Source organism: Cetorhinus maximus, chromosome 21 (genome assembly GCF_964194155.1).
Source record: "Cetorhinus maximus chromosome 21, sCetMax3.hap1.1, whole genome shotgun sequence".
Classification (NCBI taxonomy): domain Eukaryota; kingdom Metazoa; phylum Chordata; class Chondrichthyes; order Lamniformes; family Cetorhinidae; genus Cetorhinus; species Cetorhinus maximus.
The window spans coordinates 60,641,840-60,669,765 of NC_135899.1; the positions used below are offsets into that span (position 1 = coordinate 60,641,840).

At 42.4% G+C, this 27,926-nt stretch overlaps 1 protein-coding gene across 1 annotated transcript; it reads left to right on the top strand.

Annotated features, from left to right (window-relative positions):
- Positions 1 to 43: 43 nt before the first annotated feature.
- LOC144695895 (gap junction beta-7 protein-like) lies at positions 44 to 27,926 on the top strand. The gene is made up of 3 exons (XM_078566972.1): positions 44 to 270; positions 13,362 to 13,539; positions 22,320 to 27,926. Exon 3 carries the CDS (start codon positions 22,345 to 22,347, stop codon positions 23,140 to 23,142), a length of 798 nt encoding a protein of 265 aa, XP_078423098.1. The 5' UTR covers positions 44 to 270; positions 13,362 to 13,539; positions 22,320 to 22,344; the 3' UTR covers positions 23,143 to 27,926.

Consider the following 27,926-nt stretch of genomic DNA (forward strand, 5'->3'; position numbering starts at 1 on the left):
CTGCTGCCAGCAGTTCATTATTAAAGAGTCACACCTCTGTTATTCACATTTCCAGGTGCCGGAACAGCTGGACATCAATCACCTAAAGCTGCTGCAACAACCCCACCTAGAAGCAGAGGCTTCTCCGGCAAGTTAAGAACAGTATGTTGTCTGTTTCTAAACACTCATGATTCAAAATCCAGGATTGCAAATCAGTTCCGAACTGTTGGCGGAATAGATAGAATTTGTCGTGTTCAACATTTTCTCTCCGTAGCTGATAGGATTGCACAAGTATGTATAGACTGGAATAGTCCACCCATTGACCAAGTGAAAGGAATAACTTGCATTTATATAGTGCCTTTCACATCCTCAGGATGGCCAAAGTGCTTCACAATCGTGTGAAATATTTTTGAAGTGTAGTCACTATTGTAATGTCAGCAGAAGTGGAAGCCAATTTTCTCACAATGTCCCACATACAAAAGAAAAATGAAATAAATGGCCAGATAACCTGCTTTGAGTGATGTTGGTTGATGGATTAATGTTTATCAGGGCAATATTGTTGCTCTTCCTTGAATACTGCCATGGGATCTTTTACATCCAGCTGAGAGAGCAGATCAGGCTTCAGCTTAATGAGAAGGTACCTCCGTAATGCATTGAAATGTCTCTGAAGCTAAATCCCTGGAGTGGGGCTTGAGCCCAGAGCTCATTGGGTCCAGAAAGCTACCACTGACACCAAGTAACATGACCACAATGTTTGATGGAAGTTCTAAAATGTTTCATTAAAACAATGGCATTTTGTGCAATGTGACATTTTTCTGAAGCAGTGGTTCTCAAACTTCTTTGGTTGAAGGACTCATTTTCAAAGGGATAGTTATCATGGACCTCGCCCCCACCCCTCTATCTAAGTAATGATACGATATAATACTCATAATACAAAAGTGCTATGTGTAATGAGTGTTTTAATAATGCTTTTTAAAAAAACAGGTATTTACTTACATTATCAGTGAGATGGGCGTACCTGCTTCTTGCTGCAGAGTCTACCCTTGTGCGCTTACTTCTTAGGTGAGACAGCCAACCCTCTTTGTGCTCGACATATGACTCCATTTCTGACTCACAGCTTGGACCGAGCCTGCCTCTGGTCACTGTAGATTCACTTACTCTTGATGATGGCACCTCCTTGACAACAGTGCTCTGGACAGTTGCCCACATTGCCCGGCCCTACTCGATAAGCAATTTCACAATATTCTGCGAACCCTGGAAAGTCTCTCTGGATCCCAATACCCCAGCCTAAGAACCATTGCTCTAAACAAAAAATCTTGTACCTCAGAAGCTTTCTTTTTTCTTAATTCATTTCAAGGGATGTGAGCACCACTGGCAGTGTCAGCTTTTATTGCCCTCCCCTAAGTGTCCTTGAGAAGGTGGTGGTGAGCTGTCTTCTTGAGCTGCTGTACTCCATCTAGTGCAGGTGCACCCACAGTGCTGTTCTATTTGTCAAGGCAGCAGCAACATGGCCATAGGCACGAGGCAAGCAGTTCCAGCCTCCTGAAGGCACTCTCAGCCTCTAATTGGGTGCCAAGCCTGCCACGTGGCCAATTAGGCCACTTACAATTAAAAATCACGTCACGAGTATGACACAGCTCTGGTGTAAGTTCGAGACCCGGAATTCATCTGGGTGTCCAGCCTTTTGACTCTATAGAGCTGAGATCTATCTAAGCCATTGTAAACCAGCCTCCTAATGCCAGTGTAATATTACAATACATTCAGGTTGGAAAAACTGCCAGAAAGTCAATCATGGCTGCATCACAAAATCAATAGAATAAATATATAACGACTGAGTGACCCAAATGTCTGCTTTGCACCAAGATTTCTAAGCAGTTTCAGGAACAGAGAAAGGAAAGCTCTTCCTGGAAGCTCTACAGGTTATGGAGCTGCAAATGGGTTCTTTCAAATTGTACCTGTTGCCTTCTGAACTTCGATAAGTTGCTCCGGTGCTGAACCTAAAAACACCAAGAGGGCTTTCTTCTGAAGTCAATGCCCTCAAAGTAAACCTCCCAGATTAACATGAAACAGAGTTTAGTTATGACCATCTCTATCCATAAAAAGCCTCTTCACCCACCTCTTCAACTGTTATTTACAACTGTCAGCCGTGATGTTGTATATAACCCATAGCAACCTGCCTGTTGCTTTCGATGGTGAGTAGCTAATTTCTAAATGAAATGTTTTTACTTGGAGCTCAGGCAGTCTGTGCTACACATTTGTTTCAATTTCTTTTAGTGAAAGAATGCAAAGTTTGCAAAGAAAGACAGAAAATGGACATTGCTGATACTTAACATCTAAAGGATATTTTAGTTATTGTGGGCCCTTTCGTACATCACCACTGGTGCACCTGATCATTCATGAACTGCTTATGCATAACTCAGACAATGAATAACTTAACTGTTGTGTGGTTTATCAGTTGGATAACAAGCCCCATGACTCTCCGGTTCAAAACTGTACAGATGGTTGCCGAAATGCAGGATACTGAATCGGTGCTTGGTGGTGGGGGGGCGGTGAAGAGATGATAGGAGAATTAGTTTTTAGAGCAAATGAAGATACACAATGAGGTTCAGTGATTTAATGATAAGAAAAATGATTGAGTAGAAATGGGTACAAAGCAACATTTGAGTACATTTGAATCAGTGGCTATACTTCATTGGTTGTGATGCGTTTTGGAATATTCTAAGAGTATGAAAGTTGCATTATAGATGTTTTTTTTAAAAACAGAAGACATACAATTAACATAGTTTGAACTCATCAGTTTTTCAATTTTCCTGAGATAAGTTTCTTGATGGGCTTGGAGAAGATATTAGATTAATTGTGTGAGGATTCAGCACCCATAGATCGGCTGAAACATATTTTATCATATGGAACTGCACTACTATAAACCTGCCACATGTAAGCTGCTGAGCTTTAGTCTGGAGGCAGCCTGGCTGGTGCATACATTGTGGGGAAGAGGACAATTGAGAGCAAATATTTTTTCTATTGTTATAATTATAATTTGGCAAAATGGAAGTTCATATCATAGACTGTATTATTAGTGACAGGTCTAATGATATCTGCATTAGGCAGGGCAATTTAAAGAGCTGTGAAATCTGTTGGCAGTACTCTAGCCTCTGAGTCAAAATGTTGCATGTCGACCACTTCAGAGACCTGAGCACGTAATCTGGGTTAGCACTCCAGTGGAGTACTGAGGAAGTGTGCATTGTCCAAGGTGCTGTGAGAAGTTAAACCGGAATCCTGTCTGCTCTTTCAGGTAGCTATAAAAGGTTCAAAAACACTATATCGAAGAAGAGCAGGAAGTTCTTCTGGCATCCTAGCCAATATCTATCCCTCAACCATCATCACGAAAACAGATTATCTGGTCCTTATCACATTGCGGCTTGTGGGACTTTGCTGTACACCATTAGGCTGCTGTGTTTCCTACATCACCATAGTGACTACACTTCAAAGAGCTTAACTGTAGACATCCTGAAGTCACGAAAGGTGCTATATAAATGTAGTCTATTTTTCCCTTTAAGGAATGATTGGCGAAATATATATTTGTGAATTAAAAATGAGGTACTCATGAGAATGAAAAATTGTTCAGTTTGCTTTTGCAGTGAGACAGTTCATGTTTATCAAGATTTTAGGAGAGGACATGCACTTTCACTGTAGCTACTAACTGAGACCAATAGCTGTATTTCAGTTTCCAGCCGGCAGAGTTGCATTTATATTCTCTTGATCCTGCTTGGCTGGTATTTGAGAAACCCTGGAAGGGAGTCAAGCATAATTCTGGATATAGGTGTACAGGTCTCTCCAAAGTGAAAATGTAAATGTTTAGAAAGTGGGGAGGGAAAAGAGTTTTCACTCTCTAAATCTAAACTGATTGAGTTTACAAAGTGCCCAGCGGGTTTACCAGGCCCTGTTCATTTAAAACCAGGTTTGGCATTGCACTATTTACAATACATGCAGTGTGCAATCAGAGTGTTGTAAGGCTACCACTTCTAGAGGGTCAGACTCTACTTCGCTCTAGAGTCTCTGACTTTGGAATCACACAGCCAGTTACAAAATTTCTTCACACTGAAACTTGGAGCATAAATGCACCTTTAGTTTTTAGGTAGTGTTTAGGTGCGAAGTGATTACCCCCTTATGTGCTCTTTACTGAGATTTGTACGTGATCCATAACTGAATTAAATGAACAGTCAAACTCCAAAACACAGTCCAAAAAGTAAACCAAAACGGAAGCTGTGAGCCCCACATGACTCATCTGTGGAAATATCAGTCAGACAAACTCAGTTGTTTCAGTGGTGTTGGTAACACCATTAGAAGAAAGTTAACAGCAGGATTCAAACTAGGAAACAATTGTCAGATTGACCTCTAATTCATGGACCTCTATCCTGGTTGGAAGATCAACAGTGCAAGCAAACTTCCTTCATTAGCCTTACTCAGTATTCACTCCACAAAAAACTAGTATTGCATGCCAAAAAGGAGATTTAAAAAACATGTATAAGATTGATAAGGAATGATGCCTTGTATTTTGTTACTGTAACTATTCAGAACACGGCCAAGATTTCACAATTTATAATGGGTGGTTTCTATGAAATCCCAGATTTGTCCTCTGTCATGAAAGAGACCTTCACATTTAACTAAATTTCTTTTTCCATTCCTTAACCCCTTATCTTATATTTTCAAAGGCAATAGGAATGAAACAAAAATTTTATATAAGTGCAGTATGCTGGACAAGTACAGACATGAAGATGCGTTCACAGTTTGGTGTTTGCGTAGTTGTCCCACCCAACTCCCTGTCTTTAAGTTTACATGGTTACAAGCACTGCTTTCAAAAGATTGGCTTTTGTTTTTTCTTCTCTGCAGTTAATCATCAGCACCCAACTCTTTTGTGAGACAGAATTGATAACTTTAAGGCAATTAAACACACCCAGATACAACATACTTACAGTGAAAGGAGCATGATGCAAACCAAACTAGGAGGACTGCTATTTGAATTATATTCAGCTGCCAAGGCTCAAAGCTCTGGAATTCCTTCGCTAAACCTCTTCAACCTTCTAACTCTCTTCCCTTTAAGATGCTCCTTAAAACGTATCTCATTGACCAAGCTTTTGGTCACTCATCCAAATATCCTCTTATGGAACTCAGTGTCGACTTCTGATTGACAATGCCCCCATGAAGCAACACATAAATAAAATATGTAGTTGTTATAATCTAACACCTAATTTTTCAACACAATCATTTAAATTGCAGAGTTTAGCAGAAAACCAAAACTGTGTGGATGCTGGAAATTTAAAATAAAAACAGAAAATTCTGAAAATACTCAGCAGGTCAGGCAGCATCTGTGGAGCAAGAAAGAGAGTTAATGTTTCAGGTTGATGACCTTCCATAAGTTCCAGTGAAAGGTTATAGAACAAAGATTAGTATAATTTTTATTGTAGATAATAGTTAATTTAATGAAAACTACAAAATGATATAGTGTTAAGCTACATAAAAATGCTACAAGAGAAATAAGAGGACCTTCACATCAAATGTAAAAAGCATTAGTTTGTACTTGCAAATAAATTTGTCAGAATTAATTTTATAATCCAGCAATAGAGACATGAGGAGGTACGGTACTGAAAATGGAATTGTAGTGTCAAAGAATTTCACAGCACAGAAGAAAGACATTCAGCCTGTGCTGGTTCTTCACTAGAATAATGCAAGATTAATATCATTACCCTGGTCTTTCCCAATGTCCTGTATTTCCTTCTGTTTCAAATCTTTATTCTGTTAAGGGTAGGGGAAGCAAATTCAATAGTAGTTTCCAAAAAATATATTATTTTTTGGATATAAACTTGAAGAAGGAGAAATTTGCAGGATTATGGGGAAAAAGCAGGGGAGTGGAACTAATTGGATAACTCTTTCAAAGAGCCTGTACAGACACGATGAACCAAATGGCTCTCTCTGTGTTCTGTAATTCTCTGACTCAGTTTCCCTTAAAGGACTGAATGGTCTTGACCTCAACCATTCCTTGTGGCATAGCATTCTATTCTCATGACATTATTCTCATGGTTGCGGAAACAATGTCGACTGATTACCACACCTCAACAGAAAACATCTCCTGTTGAGTGATATCACAAGAATAGAAATGGTCTGAGTTGAAAGAAAGAAGATTCTGGGTGAAAGACATGCTTGTTTTTTTTCCCTTCCAGGAATACACAAGAAAAGGGGTTAAAAAGCCAGCTGAAAACCTGATCTGTGTGTTCTAGTTCTGGTGTGGTAATGAGTGCTGTGAAGGTCACAGTAGAAGAACATCAACTGGATATCCCTGCAGCATGTAGGTAAAAGTCTCTATCTCTCTCTCTGGTTGGAGGCAAGTCAGCAAAGCCACAGTTAAAAAGGAAACAGGACAACTCCTTCAGCTAACCTACAGAATCAAGTGTCTCCAAACCAACTGCTCAACTGCCAAAGTCAGTTCCACCGGAATCACCCAACTTAACGGCCGCAACATTTCACCATCTACTCCTCACAGACAAGCCAAAGTCTGATTCGTATATCTTTTTAACTTTCATTTTTATTTTTGGACTCAACTTCTCCTTACTGATCTGTGTGTATGTTGTATTGTATTATTATTATTTTTTCTCGGGTTTTTAATACCTGATAAATTTACTCTTTCTTTGACTTAAGAAAGCCTGGTTAAATTGGCTTCTTCTAAAACATAAGTACATTTGGATCCACAAGGGAAGGGATCCCTTTTAAATTAACCTTGTTGTGACCAACTGAGGGATTTGAATAAAGAAGGGGAGCCAGCTCATTCCTCCTCACCCGGGAGCATAACAAATTGGGGTCCCATTTGCGAAGTTAGCAACTTGTCCAGGATCATAACAAATTGGGGGACCTTGCCCAGGGACCGGTCGTAACACACCCCAGGCTGGGTCTATGTCCCCTGGAATCATGCATGTGCAAGGAGGGAAAGGTATTTGCCTGGGCCCTTGTGAGCTATGTGCATGAAATCTCCCACGCACGCTGAGCCTTTGCCCTTAACACTCTCATCTGTCCCAACACCCTTGCATTGTAAGTACTACATGCTGGGGTTCCCCTTCTGTTGTCCAGTTGAGCTGACCTGCATCTCCCTACTCAGCCCCAATGACCCAACTCCCATGCAGCATCTCGAGATCTCCACCATGTGGATCTGCATAGTTGAGAACAGCCAAGATTGTCATTAACTTCTAGGTGCCATCAAATACCTTTTCCCCTCCCACCATGACCCACACCCTCCGCCCCCACCCCCCCCCCAACCCACCAAATAACCAATGACCCCCCCCCAGGTGTCACGTTTGACCTTCCGATGAGGGTGGTGATGGTCTGGAATGCACTGCCTGGGAGGGTGGTGGAGGCGGGTTGCCTCACATCCTTTAAAAAGTACCTGGATGAGCACTTGGCATGTCATAACATTCAAGGCTATGGGCCAAGTGCTGGTAAATGGGATTAGGTAGGTAGGTCAGGTGTTTCTCATGTGTCGGTGCAGACTCGATGGGCCGAATGGCCTCTTCTGCACTGTGATTCTGTTATTCTGTGATCATTGAGACCGGAATGTAATCTTAAGCCAGGTCAGTGTGGTCAAACTTATGTGACTTCCGTGCAAGGCCAAAACTATCTGCAACAGGAGATGGAACCAGAAGAGGACCAATAAGGTAGGTTTTGTTTTAGTTTCCTTGTAGACAAGAAACCTCGGATGTGCCCTTCCTTCATGGGCTTCTATCCTCTCTGATTGCCATAGCTTCTAGACAGCCCTAGCCACCCTTCCTCTAGTGAGAACTCCCTCTGCCTGCATCCACAATATTACCTATCTTAGTGCAAGGGACTGTTCTTCCGATTTCAAGGACTAGTCAGCTGCTTCCCTCTGACTTCATTTTAATTGGGAAGTTGGCCAAAGGCATATTCGTGAGGCCATTAAAATTGAGCGGGCCTCCCAGACAGGCAGGTCAATCGCTAGGCCTTGTTCTGGGAGTTAAAATCAACCCCATTATGCTTGTGCAGGGCAGTTTGCAGGTTTTAGTTACACAACTCCCAAGATTAGTTTCCTTTCACTGTATGGATTTGATTTGTTTAATCATGATTAGTAACAAATGATTTGCTAAAGGTGGGTCAATTATTTTTATCTGTAGAGCAAAATATCCTTCATGACATAGCACTTTAAGGAGGGGACGAGTGAGAATTTAAAACAGGACCCTACCGGATTTGAATGGGTATCTTTAGTGCCTGCAATTTAACAATAATGTTGTCAGGATTGGGGTAGGGACCAGCATTTAGTCCCGACGCGTCATCGCACGCTTTTGCACACCCATGCGTGTCATATGTGTGTCTGCACATCGAGCTGAAAATCCTGCCCTAAGTGTGTGTGTGTGTATGTGTGAGTGAATGAGTGTGCATTACTGTGTGTGTGAGAGTGAATGAGTGTGTGTGAGTGTATGTGTGTGTGAGATTGTGAATGAGTGTGTGTATGTGAGATTGATTGTGTGTATGAAATTGTGAATGAGTGTTTGTGTGTGAGAGAGTGAATGAGCATGTGAGCGAGATTAAGGGGAGGATTTTCCCCTTGTTGGGCGGGTGAGCCTGGGAGCAGCCACGAAAGGGTCCGCTGCCAGCGATCGGGCCTCGACCACGATTTCACGCTGGCTGGCCAGTTAACGGTAAGCTAGTGTGAAATGCGCGCTGAGAATCTCAGCGCTGCAGGAGTAGAGGCAGGAGGGATGCGAGCGCTGAAGTTTGCGCGTGCGCGAAGGAATGCTCACTGAAGGCATGGAGCTGCCTCAGCAGACAGAAGAATTTTAAAATGAAAAATAAAGATTTGAAAAATAATAGAAACATGACCCCACATATGACTCTGTCACATGAACAGGGACATATGAAAAATGACTTCAAAAATGTTTTATTCTTTTTTTATTCACTGTTGGAAACCTCATCCCGCCCATGGATGAGGCTTTGCAAAAAATGCAAAGGCCGCCTGGCCTATTCGCCTGCCTGCCAACCGTAAGGTTGGCAGCAAAAAATTCAAATGAATTAATTGATTAATGGGCTTAATAACCCTCTTAATTGTCGGCAGGCGCAGTGTCAACTCTTGAGCGCGCATCCGCCAACCAAAATATTGTGTGAGTGCGTGATGACGTCGGGATGCTCGCCCAATGTCATAACGCGCTATTTCATGCTCGTGCATATCGGGTGCATGCACCTACATGCCAAGCTGAAAATCCTGCCCTAAGTGTGTGGGTGAGAGTGAATGTGTGTGTGTGAGTGTGTGTGTGTGAGAGAGTGACTGAGTGTATCTGAGAAGACAAGTGAGTATGTGAGAGAGTGTGTGTGAGTGAATGTGTGTGAGAGAGTGAGTGACTGTGTGTGAGACAGAGAACCTTGATTGGGAATGAGCTGGACGCACGCACGCACGAACAACACCACACACGCACACACACATACCCTCCTCCATCTTCGTCACCCTCCCCAATAACCTATCCACACCCCGGGCTGAGTGAGGAGGAAAACCCAGGCTGACAAACACCCTGCTTTCAACCCTCGCTTTCATATGAGTTTTGTCGAGGCCAGCTCAGAGTGTGCACCGCCAGTGGCAAATGCAAAGTCGATATTAGTTAAACCCAACTCCTTAGCCTGGTCCCTTACCCCTTCCCTGGTGACCAGGACCTTGACCGTTTCTCTTTAGCTCTGCTTGTTAAATGAAAGGGCAAGACGGTTTTATTAGCTCTGCTGTTTGGCACTTTTTAATGGTCATTTTTATTAGTTACTCATTACTAAACCGATTAATTTATTGCTTTGACATTGTTGGTTTATGTTTGCTTCGTAACTTAACTTTTTTTGAAATTCATGTTTAACATTATGGCAAACCAGAGCTCAGGCAGCTGCTGTTGGGTTTCTTGTTGGAGAGGAATGAGGGACTCACAAGAAATCTGACTGCTTTTTGGAGGGCTGGCAAAAGGGGCTATTTTTGCTTGGGAATTGTTCAGCACGGCTGGTGGTATCTGTGCAGAGAGAAACAGAGGTCAGTGATCCTTTGTCAGGACGAGTGAAGATTGTGGACCTGAAGCATTGACTCCGTTTCTCTCTCCACAGATGCTGCCTGGCCTGCTGAGTATTTCCAGCATTTTCTGTTTATATTGCAGATTTGCAGTACTCCTAACATGTGTTCCATGCTGGGCATTTGTAAGTTTCAATTTAAACTGAGAAAATATTTATCACTCAATGCAAAGTGTAATTTTTCTGTTAACAAAGCCCTCTTGTGTGACTAGAAGTAGCACATTATTGCAGGTGAATTGGTTGGTGTCAATTTACTGGACGTCTTTGCCATTTTAAACTTGGAAGTGAAACCAGGAATCATGTGCCATTGGAATACATCACTGTTAGTTCAGGATATTCTCATTTGTACATAGGATTGTTGCTAGTGGTGCTTGAGATTCAAGTCTTTTGGATGTTGCTGTCCGGATATTGCATAGAGCCACGTTCAAAGAAACAGAGCTGGTTGCATAATATGAACAACCAAAACAGAAAATACTGGAAAAACTCAGTAGGTCTGACAGCATTTGTGGAGAAATAAACAGAGTTGACGTTTCGAGTCCGTATGACCCTTCTTCTGAGCTGGTTGGGTGGTTTTTTGCTGAGTTTTTCCAGCATTTTCTGTTTTTGTTTCAGATTTCCAGCATCTGCAGTATTTTGCTTTTATCTTATATGAACGACCAAGTTGTGTGTAATTGACTGACAAAGCCGTGGTTGGAAAGTGTCTCATACCGAAACCTGAGCTTTCGATGGGCTTCAGATAGAGGCATAGAGTACAAAAACCTAAAGTTTTGCTAAACCTGTATTAACAGTTTGATCCCACTGGGACTATGGTTCCCAATTCTGGGCACTTGAAGGATGTGAGGAGAGCGTTAAAGTGGGAGTTGGGGTGGGGGTGGGGAGGGGGTGGGTGTCACAGTTCAGGGGCTCAGAAACAGGGGAAGTACCAGGGCCCATGATTTCTCTACCTGGTCCTGGTTGGAGGTGTAAATATCTGGGAGATTTGACTGTTGCAGCTTGAAAACATCACAGCAGCTCCCTGGGTGTCTTGCACAGACATGCATGATGATAATTTGGTGGTGGTATACCAGCCAAACATTAATGAAGTGGAACAAAAATAAAAATAGCTGGAAAAACTCAGCAGGTCTGACAGCATCGGTGGAGAGGAATACAGTTAACATTAAGAGTCTGTATGAAAGGAATCCCTTTCAGCCGATGAATTCTCCTGGGTGATCTGAAGGGGATCTGATTGAGCACATATGGCAATCTGTAACTCCCCGGGCTTGTGGGAATCCAGCCAGAGCAGCAAGTCTGAGAACCTTTCATCCTCAACAGTAATGAAGCCATTCGAGAGCTGGGCCTGGCATACGTGGCATCTGTCACCTGGGAGATGCACTTGTGGGGAGCAGATTGTGAGATTCTACAAGTGACCAGCGGATCCTTGGAAGAAGCCAGAGGTGAGAAATTAAGTGCTGCGATATCTTTGACTGTCACAGGCAATTCATGCCCATGGTGGTCCAATGGAAAGAGGTTATTTCCAAGGAGGCTGCAAATGTCAGCAACAACCTATTGGGAAAGTCTGAGCCTCCTGAGGCACTGGTGCTGTCATGTCCAGGATGCTAATCCTGTTCCTGTATACCCTGTGTTGGGTGCATCACCTCCTGTGAGCTGGACCTCTGTGCTCATCCCTGTGGGGTGACAGGTGGTTCAGGAGAAAGTTGCTCCCACTGGTGCTGTTCCTACTATTCCACGCCAAAGGTTCAAGATAGAGTTATGGAAGTAAGCTCCCATCCTGCTGTGATGCCTGGCAGCTGAGAAATGCACATCAAATGAACCAAAGACAAAAAACGCCAAGACAGCAGAAATGACATAAGAACATAAGAAATAGGAACAGAAGTGGACCATTCGGCCTCTCGAGCCTGCTCCGCCATTCAATAAGATCATGGCTGATCTTCTTGAGTTTTGATTCCATGTTCCCATCTAACCCCGATAACTTTTGATTCCCTTGCCTAACAAGAATCTATCTAACTCTGCCTTAAAAATATTCAATGACCCCACCTCCACCATCTTCTGAGGCAGAGAATTCCAAAGTCGCACAATCCTCTGAGAGAAAAAAACTTTTCCTCATCTCTGTCCTAAAAGGGCGACCCCTAATTTTAAAACAGTGCCCCCTAATTCTGGACTCACCTACAAGAGGAAACATCCTTTCAACATCCACCTTGTCAAGACCGTTCAGGATCTTGTATACTTCAATCAAATCACCCCTCACTCTTCTAAACTCCAGTGGAAACAAGCCCAGTCTGTCCAACTTTTCCTCATAAGACTCATAAGCTCATTCCAGGTATCAATCTAGTAAATCTCCTTTCAACCACTTCCAACGCATTTACATCATTCCTTAAATAGGACCAAAACTGCACACATTATTCGAAGTGCAGTCTCACCAATGCCCTGTACAACTGAAGCATAACATCCTTACTTTTATGTTCAATCCCTCTCGTAATAAAGGATAGCATTCCATTAGCCTTCTTAATTACTTACTTGACCTCCAAAGTATTGAGAGTCACTTCCAAAGCAGTGAAGGTACAGCCTCAAAATAAGTCCTGCGAGCAAAAGCCTTTCACTTAGGCAAGAAAGTATTTAGTATTTAGTATTTAAAGCCTTTCTTGTCTGTTGACTGTTCAACCCCTACAATTCTCACTGTTCCCTAGTCCTTTTTAAAGCTGTCAAATTCCCAGAAGCCCAGGAAACCTGTGCACTCAGACTTAAAGGCAAAATCCTGGGCAACTGCACTCAGTTGCCATTGAAAATATTTATATCGCAGACTCTCTTGTACCACGGAGTTTTCCCATATGCTAACAACTGTGCTTGGTTTAAATGCAGGAGTCAGCGGGTTCCTGCCAGCTTCCTAACACGGGGACAGTTTATAGTCTTTTAACCCGCCACCCGTACCTGTCATACCTGTCCACCCTGGCAGGTGAAATGCCTCCTTACGATTGTTTTGACAGAAACCCCACCTGTGCTTTGTGTTTTTTTACCTGGTGAGAGCCAGTGGCCTGCAAAGTTGCTGCCTGATACATGCCATCTAGTCAAAGAGGCTTTTTGATCCTTCATCTCTTTAAATGATCATATACCTTTGCCAATTTAACCTCAGTGTCCCAGCTAGGAGATTGGGTGACCGTTAATATTGGATAGCAGGCTAGTATCAGCCTCTTGGAAAAAATATTCGTGTCATAGTTTAATTGAAGAATTTTTTCCTCAGTTTCAGCCTTGCTGTTTTGATATTCCAGTTTTCTCTCTATTTTTTATTCACACAGCTGTGCTGTCATACCCAAAGCTTGCCCCACCCAGAACTCCATTTCAGGCCAACACAAAAAGCCAATCTCTTCTCAGAAGGAGGTATTACACACTGACAGATAAGCTCAGAGTTTGAAAAAAACTTTCAAGGTAGTGCTGCAGATTGTTGGAAAACAACAGCTGATCTTACTTCTGCAGGTATGTTTTTTTTCTCATATGTCAAAAAATGTGCGAACCAACTAAGCAAAACACTTCATTGTGTATGTTGAAACATGAGCTTTCAGGGAAGGGAAAAAAGAAACCACAGCCCAAATTGAGCTTTTGTTGAAAAGCAGAAACAGCTTTGCGATTAATCAAAGAAAGGCATAACCCATTTAAACCTTAATTATTTGTTTAAACCAGAATACATGACTGATATTTTTGATTCAGCACTCAACATGTAAACTCAAAGAATTAGAGTAGTTTGCATTGTAATACTGCAGTGAGTACTACATGTCACAGGAGCAGATTCTGTATTTGTGATTTCTTTCCAAACTATCTTTTCAAATGCATTTGAAAGATTGAATATGGAGGTAAGAAAAACCTGTGCATGTTGGATGGTCTAAATGATGACTGTGAAAGGTGAATGTTGGGAATAAATCATTATCCTTATTAGAACATGAATGTGTTTTGCATGTATTGCATTTTTGTTGTTGAGAAGGGAATTACAGTCGAGCCTAGCTCACCTTTATAAAGCCATAGGAATGAATTATCATCAATCCAAATGTTATTCTGATTGAACTTGGAATCCTGTCATTTGAGTTACAGATTAAATTGCAAAGGGGTTTTGCTCTGTCACAGAAATTGATGCCTATTCTGATACCAATTATCATAACTAGTTTTGTCCTTGACGTATTTCTGTGCATAATAACCTATCATGCCAATAGTGTGCTCAGAGCTGTACCAAATTTATGGTCCCTCTTTTGATCCAGCCCCTAGTTCTGATTAATGGCTTCCTCTAGGCGCACCAGAAACTGGAATCCGGTTAAATGATCAGATTATTGCTAAAGGCATCAGATGACTAAAAGCAAACATTTTTCAAGGAAATTGTGCCCTGTCCTTTGCCAGAAGGAAGAGCAAACTGAGAGGCAGAACACAGGAGACTGCCAGAGGACATGCAGAGGCTGAGGAGTGGGCAGATATGTGGCTTAAATATTTTGAGAATGTTTCAAGGAGGGTCAATTATCACAATGTATTTTATGTAGTCCACATAGATCTCAGTAAGGCTTTTGACAAGCTCCCACATGGCAAACTGTTCAGAAAAGTAAAAGCCTGTGGGATCCAAGGGCAAGTGGCAAGTTGGGTTTGAAATTGGCCCAATGACAGGAAGCAAAGCATAATGGTCAATGGTTGTGTTTGTGACTGGAAATCTGTTTCTAGTAGGATTTGCAGGGCTCCTTTTATGCCCTTTGCTTTTCCTGGTATATATCAATGATTTAGATTTAAATGTAGGTGTCGTGATTAAGAAATTTGCAGATGATCCAAAATTAGACGTGTGGTTGATAGGAAGAAAGCTATAGGCTGCTGGAAGATTTAAATGAACTAGTTAGGTGTGCAGAAAAGTGACAAATGAAATTCAATTTTTGACGACCTTTGACACAGTTTGGAAAATGTGTAATTTCTTTAAAATGTCTGTGGAATCTCCTGCTGTTTTTAAGAATGTTTGTGAAGGAGTTTTAAGAGTTTACATCAATTGTAAAGGGATAAATTGCACCTTTCTTCGATAATAAGCAACACTGGTCCATGTGACCTGGCGACCCTTGAGCTCGAAGCTGTACCAACGGGAAGGACGTTATGATATAGATGCCATATGTGGTCAGACACAAAGGAGAGCTGCAGACACAAAGCAGAGCTACAAGCAGAGAAGCTGAAAGGTGAAGGCCCAGTTGCAGACAAAAGGAAAAGCATTCAAAAAGAGGAACACACTGAATTCTTCTGAGGAGAAGAAGCAAATCACCCTCAGGAAGAGGTCAGTTTTTCTGTTTGGCAGAAAAGGAGATAGGAGCCCTTGGAGGCAATATGTGAGCTGGCTAAGAAAGGTCTAAGATCTGGAAAGATATGTGAATAGCTCAGAGATGCTAAATAGCTATGTTTTCCCAGAAGTGGCCAAACCATGATCTGGGGTGTTATTGGTTGATTGATTGAAAAAGAACCCTGGAAAGCTACACAATAAGGAATGTTGTGACCTGAGGGAGAGTTAGTTTGTAGAAGTGTACTTGCTGATGATAATCATACCTATGAAACTCTGAGTTGAAAGCTGTTTTTGGATAGGACTCTTAACCTACTCTGCATGAATAAAGAACAGCAGATTGTGCAACTGTGGCCCAAATCTTCCAGCCCCCCCGTGATGGGTCACCCCTGCAGCCGGGCCAGTGGGCCACTGAAATCTCCGTTCACATCAGTGGGACCGGAAGATCCCGCTGGCATGAGAGGCTGGAAAATTCCGGCCTGTTGTAGCTCCATAATTCTTGAAGGGTAATGCTTGTAGTTGTGTAAGACGTGTCTTTGTTGTATTGACTATTTAAAGTAAAATTTACTTTTTTATCTGACAGATCAATTGCCTGTTAATTCACATTTAATGTACATTGTTTCTGATTCATGTTAAAGTAAAAGCTACAAAATGTGGAGTCTTGTTGGTAATTTCTTCATCTGGGGGTGATTCAGTAAATTTGGTTATTTTGGTTTACAGTTTCCACGTGGAGATTGTAACAATCTGGAGAAGTATGAGGTAATGCATTTGGGAGGGCAAAAATGGCAAAGAAATACACATTAAATAGTAGGATACTAAGAAGTGTAGAAGAACCTTAGAGTACATGTCCACAGATTTCTGAAGGTAGCAGGACTGGTAAATAAGTTAGTTAAGAAGGCATATGGGTTAATATTCCTTCATTAGCCAAGGCATAGATTATAAGAGTAGAGATGTTGTGCTAGAAATGGATGAAACATTAGTTAGTCCACAGCTCGAGTACTGTGTGCAGTGCTGGTCACCACATTGCAGGCAAGGTATGATCACACTAGAGAAGATAAAGTGGCATTTACAAGGAAGTTGACAGGAATGGAGAATTTTGGTGCTGAGGAAAGATTGGATAGGCTAGGGTTGTTTTCCTTGGTACAAAGGAGGCTGGGAGGAGATTTATTTGAGGCGTATAAAATTATCCAAGGCCTATAAAGAATGGATATAAAATATCCATTAGCTTTAGCTGACAGATCAGTAACCAAGAGGCAAACTTTTAATATAATTGATAGAAGGGTTAGAAGATATTTGAAGATAAATCCTTCTCATCAGGAAGGTGGTAGGGGTCTGGAGCTCATTCCCTGAGAGGGTGGTCGAGGCAGAAACCCTTACCGTATTTTAAAAACACTGGGATATGCACTACAGGTCTATGGACACATTAAGAGCTGGAAAGTAGGATTACACTGGATAACCCTTTGTCGATTTGCAGAGCCATGATGGGCCAAACGGCCTCCTTCATAAATTCCTAAATGTGTCTGTGCTTTTCACCTCAACTACATCACGGCCAGAATTTTTTGCTCGTCAGGAGGGCACGCGCCTGACCCAAATGAGCATAAAATGACATACGATGACATCGGGCGAGCGTCCCGACGTCATCACGCACTCGCGCGATATTTCCCAGTGTGCCTGCCGACAATTAACAGGCCTATCAAGGCCATTAAAGATCCAATTAAATGAACTTTTTTGCTGCACATCCAACCTTATGGTTGGCGGGCAGGTGAAAAGGCCAAGTGGCCTTTGGGTTTTTTGCAAAACCTCATCCACGGATGGGATGAGGTTTCGATCAGTCATTAAAAGAAGTAAAAGTGTTTCAAACTAATTTCTGACATGTGACAGGGTCATATGAGGGGACATGTTATTAACATTTTTTAAATCTTTCTTTTTTTATTTTCAAAAATCTTTACCTCCCTGAGGCAGCTCTGTGCCTCATGGAGCTTTTCCCACGCGCATGCGGGAGCTTCTGTGCTTGCCCTCCTCACCCCGCCCCCCCACAGGTGGCGCTGAGTGCTGCAGCGCGCATTTCACGCTGGACAGGCCTTAATTGGCCTGCCAGTGTGAAATCGCGGTTGGGTCCTGATCGCAGGCAGCGGTTGGTTTCGCACTGCTCCCAGGCCTGCCCACCGACCACTGGAAAACCCTAGCCCGTGTTATAGCATGTTCCACACTCTAACAACTCTTTTGGGTAAAGATTTTTCTCCTGAATCCCTTATTATTGGGTTTATTTGTGACTATCTTATATTTATGCCCCCTAGTTCTGGTCTCCCTCAAAGTAAACACACTGGCACATAACTTCTGATCTCCGGGGCATCGTACCCAGAAGGTGCCCCATAGATGCGCTAGGGATCCTCCCCCCATTGAAGTCCCCCCGTAAGGATTGCACGGCAATTGCCCGGGAAGTTCAAACTTCCACTGGGCAATTACCCTGTACTGGGAACCATCTGATACTCTAATTTAAATTGCAGTCTTAAAATGGTTCCGGCTGTCTTAAAGGAATAGTTATAAAGGAAATGTTAGAAGAATTAAAACCACTTCCAACTCAGGTAACTATAATACTGACACCCCCAATCCCCCACTGGACCTCCTGATCACTCCCCAATTACACCCCCCCCCCAACCCTGCCACCAACTATCCTCCCACCCCTGAACTAACCCCAACAACCCTGACTGCCCTCCCGCCCCTTGACCACCCTCCCACCTACCAACTACCCTTCTGTCATCCCCACAGGTCCCCCTGGATAACCTTGGACCCTCTTGAAATTAACCCCTACCCTCTGGCTACACATTACACCCCTAATCACTCCCTCACCCTCCCAACTGCCCTCCTGAACCCCCGATCCCTCCCATCCCCGATTATGCTCCTAAACCCTCCACAGGACTACCCCCTGACACTCCCCAGACTCCATGATTAACTCATACCCTCTGACTACTCAATCCACTCCCCTGACCACTCTCCCACCCCCTGACTGCCCTCACAAACTGACTGTCCCCTACCCCCAATTGCCCTCCCAGCCCCTCACCATCCCCCCACCCCCAACTACTCTCCTGAGCCCCCGACTACCCTCCCAAATCCCCAACTAACCCCCACGCCCCAACTGAAGCCTCCAAACCCAGCCCCTGACTGCCCTCCCAACCCTCCATCACCCTCCCACCACCTGACTGCCCTCCTAACCCCACAATTACTCCCCACCCCTTTGACTACCCTCACTGATCACACTTCCATTGACCACCCAATACTCCTTCACTAACCACCTGAGCCCTCCAACTGACATACTGATCCCCCAAGCCCCCCAACTGACCCCCCTCACTGACCACCCAATCTCACACCATGGAACATTTGAAACCCGACCCATCCTATCGATCCTACGCCGCCCCCCCCATCCCCACCGACTCCCCCCACCGATTCTACCCACTTACCTTACACGCTTAGCTTCTCAAAGTGACAGGTGACTGGACCTTTAAGCTTATCTGCTTTATGGCAGCTCGTGCTGCAAAAAGGAGGCATATTCCTTTCCCCCGGCTCTCCTGCACTTGACTGAAGTACTCGGGAACCCGCTGCGTTGCATCTTTCTCACCCAGCCCAAGTCAGAAGGTCAGGCGAGAAAGGTGAGGCTGCATTTTAGTGTAAGTAAGTAGGGGCAGAGAGGCAATCCGACTGTGATTGCCACTCCTTGGAAGTTATGGCACGTTCTCTCTAGGTCTACCCAATCAAAACCTTTCATAGCCTTAAAGATCGCTATTCGGTCACCCCGCTGCCTTCACTTTTCTAAAGAAAACGATGTCAAAGAGAGAACATCAACATTGAAATCCATCAATGTCTAAAATGGATCGAGACAAAGTTTATGAATAACGCACAGCTAGTCTGGCAGTGTCTCAGACCTTACTCACACTGTGGGCAGCTATTGCATACATTTGGTTTAAAAAGTCAATATTATTATAGAAATCAAGGGCACAACACAATCAAACTGTCAGACAATCTGTTGAATACATTTCCTCCTAATGTAACATTTAACTATTTTTCCAAATGCCTTTGTTCCTTAATGAACACACTCCAATGGAATTCCATTACTCAGTGCTCCCAGCCAGAGCATTTTCCATTGAGCAGCACCTTCTGCTCTCTGCGGTTAAGTCAGTTTTTAAGCTAGCTGGTATACCATCAATTCTAAGAGGTGTAACCTTCTTTTAAATTATCACATGTAGAACTTTATTAAATAATTTTTGAAAATCAAAGGGACAATCCTCCTTGAAAGTGCAGTTATTCCTGAAAGAATTGCAGCATAAGGCTGAAGCATTTGCAACAATCTTCAGCCAGAAGTGCCGAGTGGATGATCCATCTCAGCCTCCTCCGGAGGTCCCCAGCATCACAGAGGCCAGTCTTCAGCCAATTCGATTCAGTCCATGTGAAATCAAGAAATGTCTGAAGGCACTGGATAGTTCAAAAGCTATGGGTCCTGACAATGTTCCGGCAATTATACTGAAGACTTGTGCTCCAGAACTTGCCACGCCCCTAGCCAAGCAGTTCCAGTACAGCTACAACACTGGCATCTACCCGGAAATGTGCGAAATTGCCCAGCTATTTCCTGTGCACAGAAAGCAGGATAAATCCAACCCGGCTAATTACCGCCCCCAACAGTCTACTCTCGATCATCAGTAAAGTGATGGAAAGGATCATCAACAGTGCTATCAAGCAGCATTGCTTAGGAATAACCTGCTCACTGACGCCCAGCTCGGGTTCCACCAAGGCTGCTCAGCTCCATGACCTCATTACAGCCTTGGTTCAAACATGGACAAAAGAGCTGAACTCCTGAGGTGAGGTGTGAGTGATGGCCCTTGACGTCAAGGCAGCATTTGACCAAGTGTGGCATCAGGAAGACCTAGCAAAACTGGAGTCAATGCGAATCAGGGGGAAAACTCTCCGCTGGTTGGCATCATACCTGACACAAAGGAAAATGGTGGTGGATGTTGGAGTCAATCATTTCAGTTCCAGGGCATCACTGCAGGAGTCAGGAGTGGGGATGTTCGCTGATGATTTTACAATGTTCAGCGCCAATCTCACATTCCAGCACTGTGGGCATACCTACACCACATGGACTGCAACGGTTCAAGAAGGCAGCTTCTCAGGGGCAATTAAGGATGGGCAATAAATGTTGACCTAGCCAGCAATGCCCACAGCCCATGAATGAATTTAAAAAAACGAGGCCGCCTATATGGTCTAAATGCACAATGACTATTCTAATGGGCTTCAGTCTCTTTTGATGGCATCTTATACAATGTCCTTGGGCATTTATTCCAACCATAATGTTACACAATGTGCCTATTGAGATTCATGTCCCACTCACTGGGGTAGATTTGGACTCTGAAATCAATGGAACTAAAAACAGAAGAGAAGCAACATGGGTTACTGATTTGCCATCACTCATTTTACACTATTGCACAGTCAAAATCTACCCATGCATCTACTGATGGAAGTCCTACAAATACTAACCGCAATGCTATTAAATTCCTCTTTTATTTCCTGACAATCCAATTCGACTGAAGTGCCTTGTAAGCATTTAGGGCAGGTTTCTGCAATCAAACACTCCCAATAGAAAGCAGTGTGCTCCCAGGAAACCCACGGGAAATGACAGGAAAGTTAGTCTTTAAGGAGAGGAAATCATTGGTAGCACACCAACAATTTCGCAAAATATGCCCAATGAAGAACTGCCACTCCACTTGGGTAAATCTGCATTGTGCAATCATCCCTAATTTTTTGCAATTCCACATAAGTACTGATGACTGTTGTATTATGTTCACTTACTGTTTGAACTTGTGAAAGTCTATATAGCATATCTGCAATTTCCAATAATTTGTTTACCAAACTCATCCCTCAAAGGACTTAATTGGTTCTTAATATGCTGTCTAGAAATAACATTAACAACATACAGTGGTCTGGTCTAATTAGTTGTTCCTCCACATATCTGTGGAAAGAATGAGTCTATGAAAACTTAGTTCTGGTTATCAGTCACATCTCAAATATAGGTGGAATAGGATCTTTGGCAAATTTCTGACAAATCCCAACCAAGCATTTGGAATGAGCCACCAGATTTTTAAAAAATAGAGCTCTTGTGACCTACACTGCAACCAAGAGTGTAATGCCTGTCACAGAGGACATTGTAAATCTCATGTACTACCAAATGCTACACTGCAGTAGCTGCCTTGCTGGGGAATTTCAATCCCTTTCGACCTTGATCCTCCATTAAGCCTAGCTATGTCTTTTGGGTCTGTGGATATATCCTTTTCCTCTTCTACGTTTAGCAATGATCTCAGTCTGTTAGTGCTAGCTTTGAGCTGAATGTGAAGGCAATATATTTGTGAATACTTGTGGTAGATTTTTATTTCACTTAATGGAAATAGGGTGGGTGCCCAGTTCACTACTGCCAGTCTCTTGAAAGTTCAAATGTACCCCTTCACGTGATTTTAACTGCAACTTGGTTGACTATAATTAGATCCACATTCCATTTAATGTCGGAAATTGATAGCCTCTGCTCTTGATGAACAATTGATGTAATGCACATGGCTGAATCTATATACCATAAATCATTGGAAGAACTAATGACATACAAAAACAGGAACCATTCCAATGGAGGGAAAGAGTCTTAGGAAAGAAAATCTTTTCAAAATTTTACCCATTATTACCATGTTTTCCCAAGAAGGTTGTTGATCAGACTCTTATCAAGACAACACTGCTCCCATATAATTGCTTGGCCTTCATACGCATGGCTTAACATTCTCCTTAGTAAACAATTAATATATTAGATCACTGAAGAATGCAGTCATTTTGAAATATTGCCATTTTTAAAAATTAACTTGTTTTGAAGCCTCTTTATCCGCCATGGTTTTAAAGTTGGTTTGTACCCTCTAATATTTGATTGTGTCTTGCTCCCTTTCAGGTATCAGTGAAGACCTTCAGACACAATGAATTGGGCTTTTCTTCAAGGCCTGCTCAGTGGGGTGAATAAATACTCCACAGGATTTGGCCGGATCTGGCTGTCCGTCCTCTTCATCTTCCGAGTCTTGGTCTATGTGGTGGCGGCGGAAAGAGTTTGGGGTGATGACCAAAAGGACTTTGAATGCAACATCAAGCAGCCTGGGTGTGAAAATGTCTGCTTCGACTACTATTTCCCTGTCTCCCACATCCGACTGTGGGCTCTGCAGCTCATATTTGTCTCCACTCCATCCCTGCTGGTGGTCATGCATGTAGCTTACAGAGAAGAAAGGGAGAAGAAAAACAAGCTGAAACATGGGGAGGCCTGTCATAGTCTCTACAATGACACAGGGAAGAAGATAGGGGGACTGTGGTGGACCTACGTTATCAGCCTTATATTTAAAGCAGCGATTGATATCGGGTTCCTCTACGTACTTTATAGCCTCTATGAAAACTTTGAATTACCTCGCCTTGTTAAGTGCGAGCTGGACCCTTGCCCCAACACTGTGGATTGCTTCATTGCCAGACCAACTGAGAAAACAATCTTCACTATTTTTATGGTTGTTACCTCAGCCTTGTGTATTCTTATAAACATTTGTGAGTTTACGTACCTCGTAAGTAAGAGAATCGTGGCTAGTTGTACCTCAGGCAGACAAAGACGCCCAAATCAATCCACAGCGGCCTCAACTACCTCATTTGAGAAGCCATCCAATGCAAACTTCAGTTTAGAAAATAAGCCATTGCCCGGAAGCCAAAGTCCAAACGTTGTCATTCATTTGAAGTCATGAAACATCCATTAGTAAGCAAGTCAAAAGTCACTTTTGTTTGAATGTGCAGAACTAATTGAACCTTTGGTGCTCCAATTTCTTGCAAAGCATTTTTCTTCATTTAATAGATACTAGAACTCAAAAACCATTCTCGAGCTGGCACTATCTTCATGAAGATAATCCTGTTTTGTTCAAACAACAAATCATTTTAGAAGGTCTTCACATTATCTAACTCATCTCCAGTCTCTGCTCCAAAGAAAACTGACTTCCTGTATCACCTAGCACAGCGTTTAATTAGTAGGTGGAGGGATATCATCGATGTCAGATTAAGTTCAATCTGGCAATATTTTGTTTCCATCAGTAGGTCCATGTTAACTGTTAAGGATTCCAATAGCAGGGTTCATAAATAAAACCATAGAAAGTTAGGCAGAGTATGAGGAAGATTAAGCAGAATCTTTTCAATAAAGGGTAATAGAATTAGGATAAAAGTTACAGGTGAAGGCCATTGAAGCAGACTATATAACTGAATTAAGAGACGATGGCCAGGAATAACCACCTCTAACAAGAAAGAATCCAACGAACTCGCTTTAACACTCGATCATATTACCATCATTGAACTTCCCATCATCAACAATCTGGAGGGTCAACATTGACTAGAAACTCACCTGGATCAGTCCATGAAATGCCATGACTACAAGAGCAGGTCAGAGGCTGGATATTCTGTAACAAATGGCTTACCACTTGATTCCCCAAAGTCTTTCCATCACCTAGAAGGCACGAGTCAGGAGCATGATGGAATAAACTCCAATCACCTGGATGGATGCATCTCCAACACCACTCAATGATACTCAACACCATCCAGGACAAGATAGTCTGCTTGAACAGGTTGTAAATTGGAGGATGACCCATTTGATTGATTTCATTCATTGATCAGCAATTCCTCTTATTGAAGATGATTCTTCCTTCCAGATGGCTGCGTGGAAGTGAGAGGTCAGTGTAGGCTATGATTCACAGATTACTTCCGAGCCTTATCGTAGCCTTGCAGGCTATCCCACAGTGGGGACATGCGTTGTCAGTTGGTAGAGGTGCTGGTCGAATATTAGCTCCAGCAGCTGCCCTCTCTTACAGTCTTTCTCACCGTCCTCTCTCAATGGCTGCTCTTGTTGATTGGAAGATCCTGACACCATTTTGGATGATGGATTGCCATTTTAGTCACAATTGGGTATCCTCTTCCCATGTGTTGATGTTAAAAGAGCAGATCTTCAAGGAGGCTTTGAAATGGTCACTGAAGTGTCGCCTTTGGCCACTATGTGAACAGGATCCCTGGCATAATGTTCTGGGCAGTCTTGAGTTGGACATTCTGACTACGTCCTACCCATTTCAGTTGATGTGAGATTATCATGGCCTCTATAATTGGCAGAATCACGTCTTGCAGAATGCTCATTTTTGTTCTTTTGTACTCTCACTTGATTCTTTCTAAGGATAGCATTGATTGCCCACCAGACAGTCAAGACTGAAGTTCGGAGAACCCATGATTTGAAGAATAAGTTGGGGGCAGAGAAGAATGAGGAAATTCAACTCCTCACTGACATGCATGACACGTGCCTTTTTCAAAGCAACCTAAGAGATCTATCAATTCTCAGTACAAGGACCAACAGTGGTAAGATTCAATGATGGCAAGACTCTCCTTAAAGATACAGACATTATCAACACCCACTAAAAAGAATGCTTTGTGAAATTGTGCATTCAGAACTCCACAGTGGACCTGCATCTTCTGGAGAATCCCCCACACTGTACAATCAGAAGTGAACAAGATATTGATCCAAAGCTCGACAAAATCATAATGGACGGCAACCAGATGAAAAACAACAAAAGTTCTGGTCCTGACAATATCCCTGTGGAAGTATTGAAATGTGGAGCAGACATACTGATCTCTCAGATATATGCCCTATTTGTGAAACACTGGCAACGTGAAGAAATTCCAAGTGACCTTGGAGACACCATAGTGATCACAACCTTCAAGAAAGGAGTCAAATCGAACTGTAACAACTACAGGTCATAGCATTGCTTTCAACTGTTGGCAAAGTCCCAGCTAAGTTACTTTGTAATTGCCTCTCACCAATTGCAGAGGAGGTCCTTCCAGAGTCGCAATGGGGCTTCCAACCCACCAAAGAAACAAATGACATGATCTTCACATCACACCAACTTCAGGAAAAGTGCAGAGAGCAGTACATGGTTTTTGTACATGGCTTTCTTCAATCTCACAAAAACGTTTGACTCAGTGAAAATTGGACTGCCCTTTGGAAGGTGTTACATTGATGTAGATACTAAGAGGCTAATTTCACAAACATCCATCTCCTACATGACAATATGCAATGGCTCCACTACAGATCCCTCTATGTCAAAACAGGCATCAAACAGCGGTGTGTCATTGCACCAACATTATTCGTAATCTTTCTTGCAGCAACGCTGCAGTTTACTACTGGTAGGCTCACCACAATTGTGATAATAGCTTATTCTCACTGATGATAAACTCTTAACTCAACTGGCTGAAGGTCAAAACCAAGACAAAAACCACTTTTCAAATAGTATGCACAAGTTAGTGCTCACTCTGAAGAAGAACTACAACAGATAGTTGATGTATTCACTGAAGGCTATGAGAGCATGGAAATTGTCCAGAACTTCAGAAAGATAAGTTTTCTACCAACCCACATCAAATGTATCAAATCCAATAATTGAAGATGAAGTGCTGGACAATGTCCTTCACTTCCTGTATCTTGAAAGCTATCTATCCGAAAAAACTAACACGAATCCACGTGCTAGATAAGGATAACTTACGTATTTGATTTTCATGTATCAATATCAGACGCGACATAAAACTCAAGGCTATTGGGCAGTGGTTCTCCCCACATTTCTCCACATCGCTGAAGCTTGGGCAGCTTGAACATTGATTTCACAACATAATCCTGAAACGCTGACACTATGTAAACTCTTAGTACAGCTCCTGCATGCGGTAATTCACAGAATGGTTATAAAGCACTCCCTGAGTGACTTCTGTGTTCTTTCACAGAATACTAACTCCACTATCCCACCGTCCCCCAACCCCACCACCCTAAAGCTTTGCGAGGCAGGCCATCAGCAGCTGGCTGCATTTTTGTTTCAATCTGAATCCAATAGTACATTTTGCATTTCTGTAACTGGGCTAAATTGATTCCAGCTGCTGGTGTCATCTGTAACTGCAAACATCATGCTACTTACAGTTGTATTTTTCTACAAGACTAGTTTGCATTTGACTAACCCCAAGCAATAACCCATCCTTTTTTAAGATTCTTAAGATTCTGAAACTGAAGCCAATTGTAGCACCCCATTCCCCTCCCTCCACCCACCACTTTCTACTAAAATTAATCAAGTCCGCACAGATCATGAAGGTCTATTTAGTTTGGTACTGGGCCACGATCATATATTTATTTACCAAGACATTTGAACAATGCAGCTTGTGGGGTGCTATAATACAAATATTTAGAATTATGAATGTATGGGGAAGGATAGAAGCAGGCTGCATTAGTTATGGAGTCAAGAATGTGGGGCCATAGACACAAGATTAAATGCAAGAGATTTAGAACAGAGATCAGGAAAAATTCTTTAGTTATGAGGCTTTCGTATTAATTTCCAGGGTCTTGGTTGAGGCCAAAACAATGTCAACATTTAAGATTAAATTGGATAGAAGTTTGAAGGAAAAGGGATTGAAGAAATATGGGAACAGGGTAGGTTAACGTGATTAGAACTATTTGTATGGAGGGTAACTGCTAACATGGATGTGGACATGTTTTTGTGTTGCAATTTTTTAATGTAATTCCATGCATTGCATTTGTAGTTATGTGTTCAACCTGCATGGGATTCTTATCGTTTAATTTCAAGTATCAATACATATCATAAAATAATGCATTGTAAATACAAATGGTCAGTATAACTTGATTTTACAGTACATTTCATTTCCTGACTAATAGAATGTGGCAATCACACAGCTTGGTGAATGTATCATTGTCCAAGGTTTGCTGCATGAAAATAAACAGAAAGTGTGAATCTTATTTGAACAACTGAACATTTAATTGATTACTGGTTCTCAATGGTCCCTTTACTCACTGCCACAATGATCCAAATCATTCACCATGCAGTGTGTATACAAGGAGTTTGCATCCTGTACATCCATGCATTAAAAATATAATGTGCATAATATGTGTGCACAACAGGTAGATATATAGTTCCTTTTAGCACAGCTATTCATTTTATTGAGGGGAACAAAGCAACTTTAGCTTAGGGTCTTATGCAATGTAACATCTGAAGAAGGTGGTGAAGTGTTCTCGAGTTACAATAAAAAAAACTCTATTGAATGTTATTCTGGTATCAACTTCCTGGTTATTGAGATTTTATTGAGATCCCACCTAGGGAAAAAATGACTGACTTTTTACTGAAGTAAAGTCATTGCAGTGTGAATGAGAGTGTTCTGTTCACATTATATACTCATTGGGGATAAATTGTCTGGGTAATCAGATTCTCCTTGCTGATGGTCTTAACTCATTTCTTTTTGCATACTCTCATCTGGTAAAATAACACGCAGAGTTAACTTAATCAATTCGGCAAATCAACAGCTGGCACAATCACTGTTAAAGATTGCATTTTACAAAGGTTTAACTGTGTCCACTGAAATGTCTTGGCTTGTGGTGGAATGCTTGGAACAGACTACTCCTTGTTTTTACCTGTACCAGGAACTGAACCTGAGGCAATAAAATCCTTTATTTACTGTA

What these genes read in the sequence shown, in the direction of transcription:
- LOC144695895 (XM_078566972.1), top strand. Translation starts at nt 22,345, where the DNA reads ATGAATTGGGCTTTTCTTCAAGGCCTGCTCAGTGGGGTGAATAAATAC.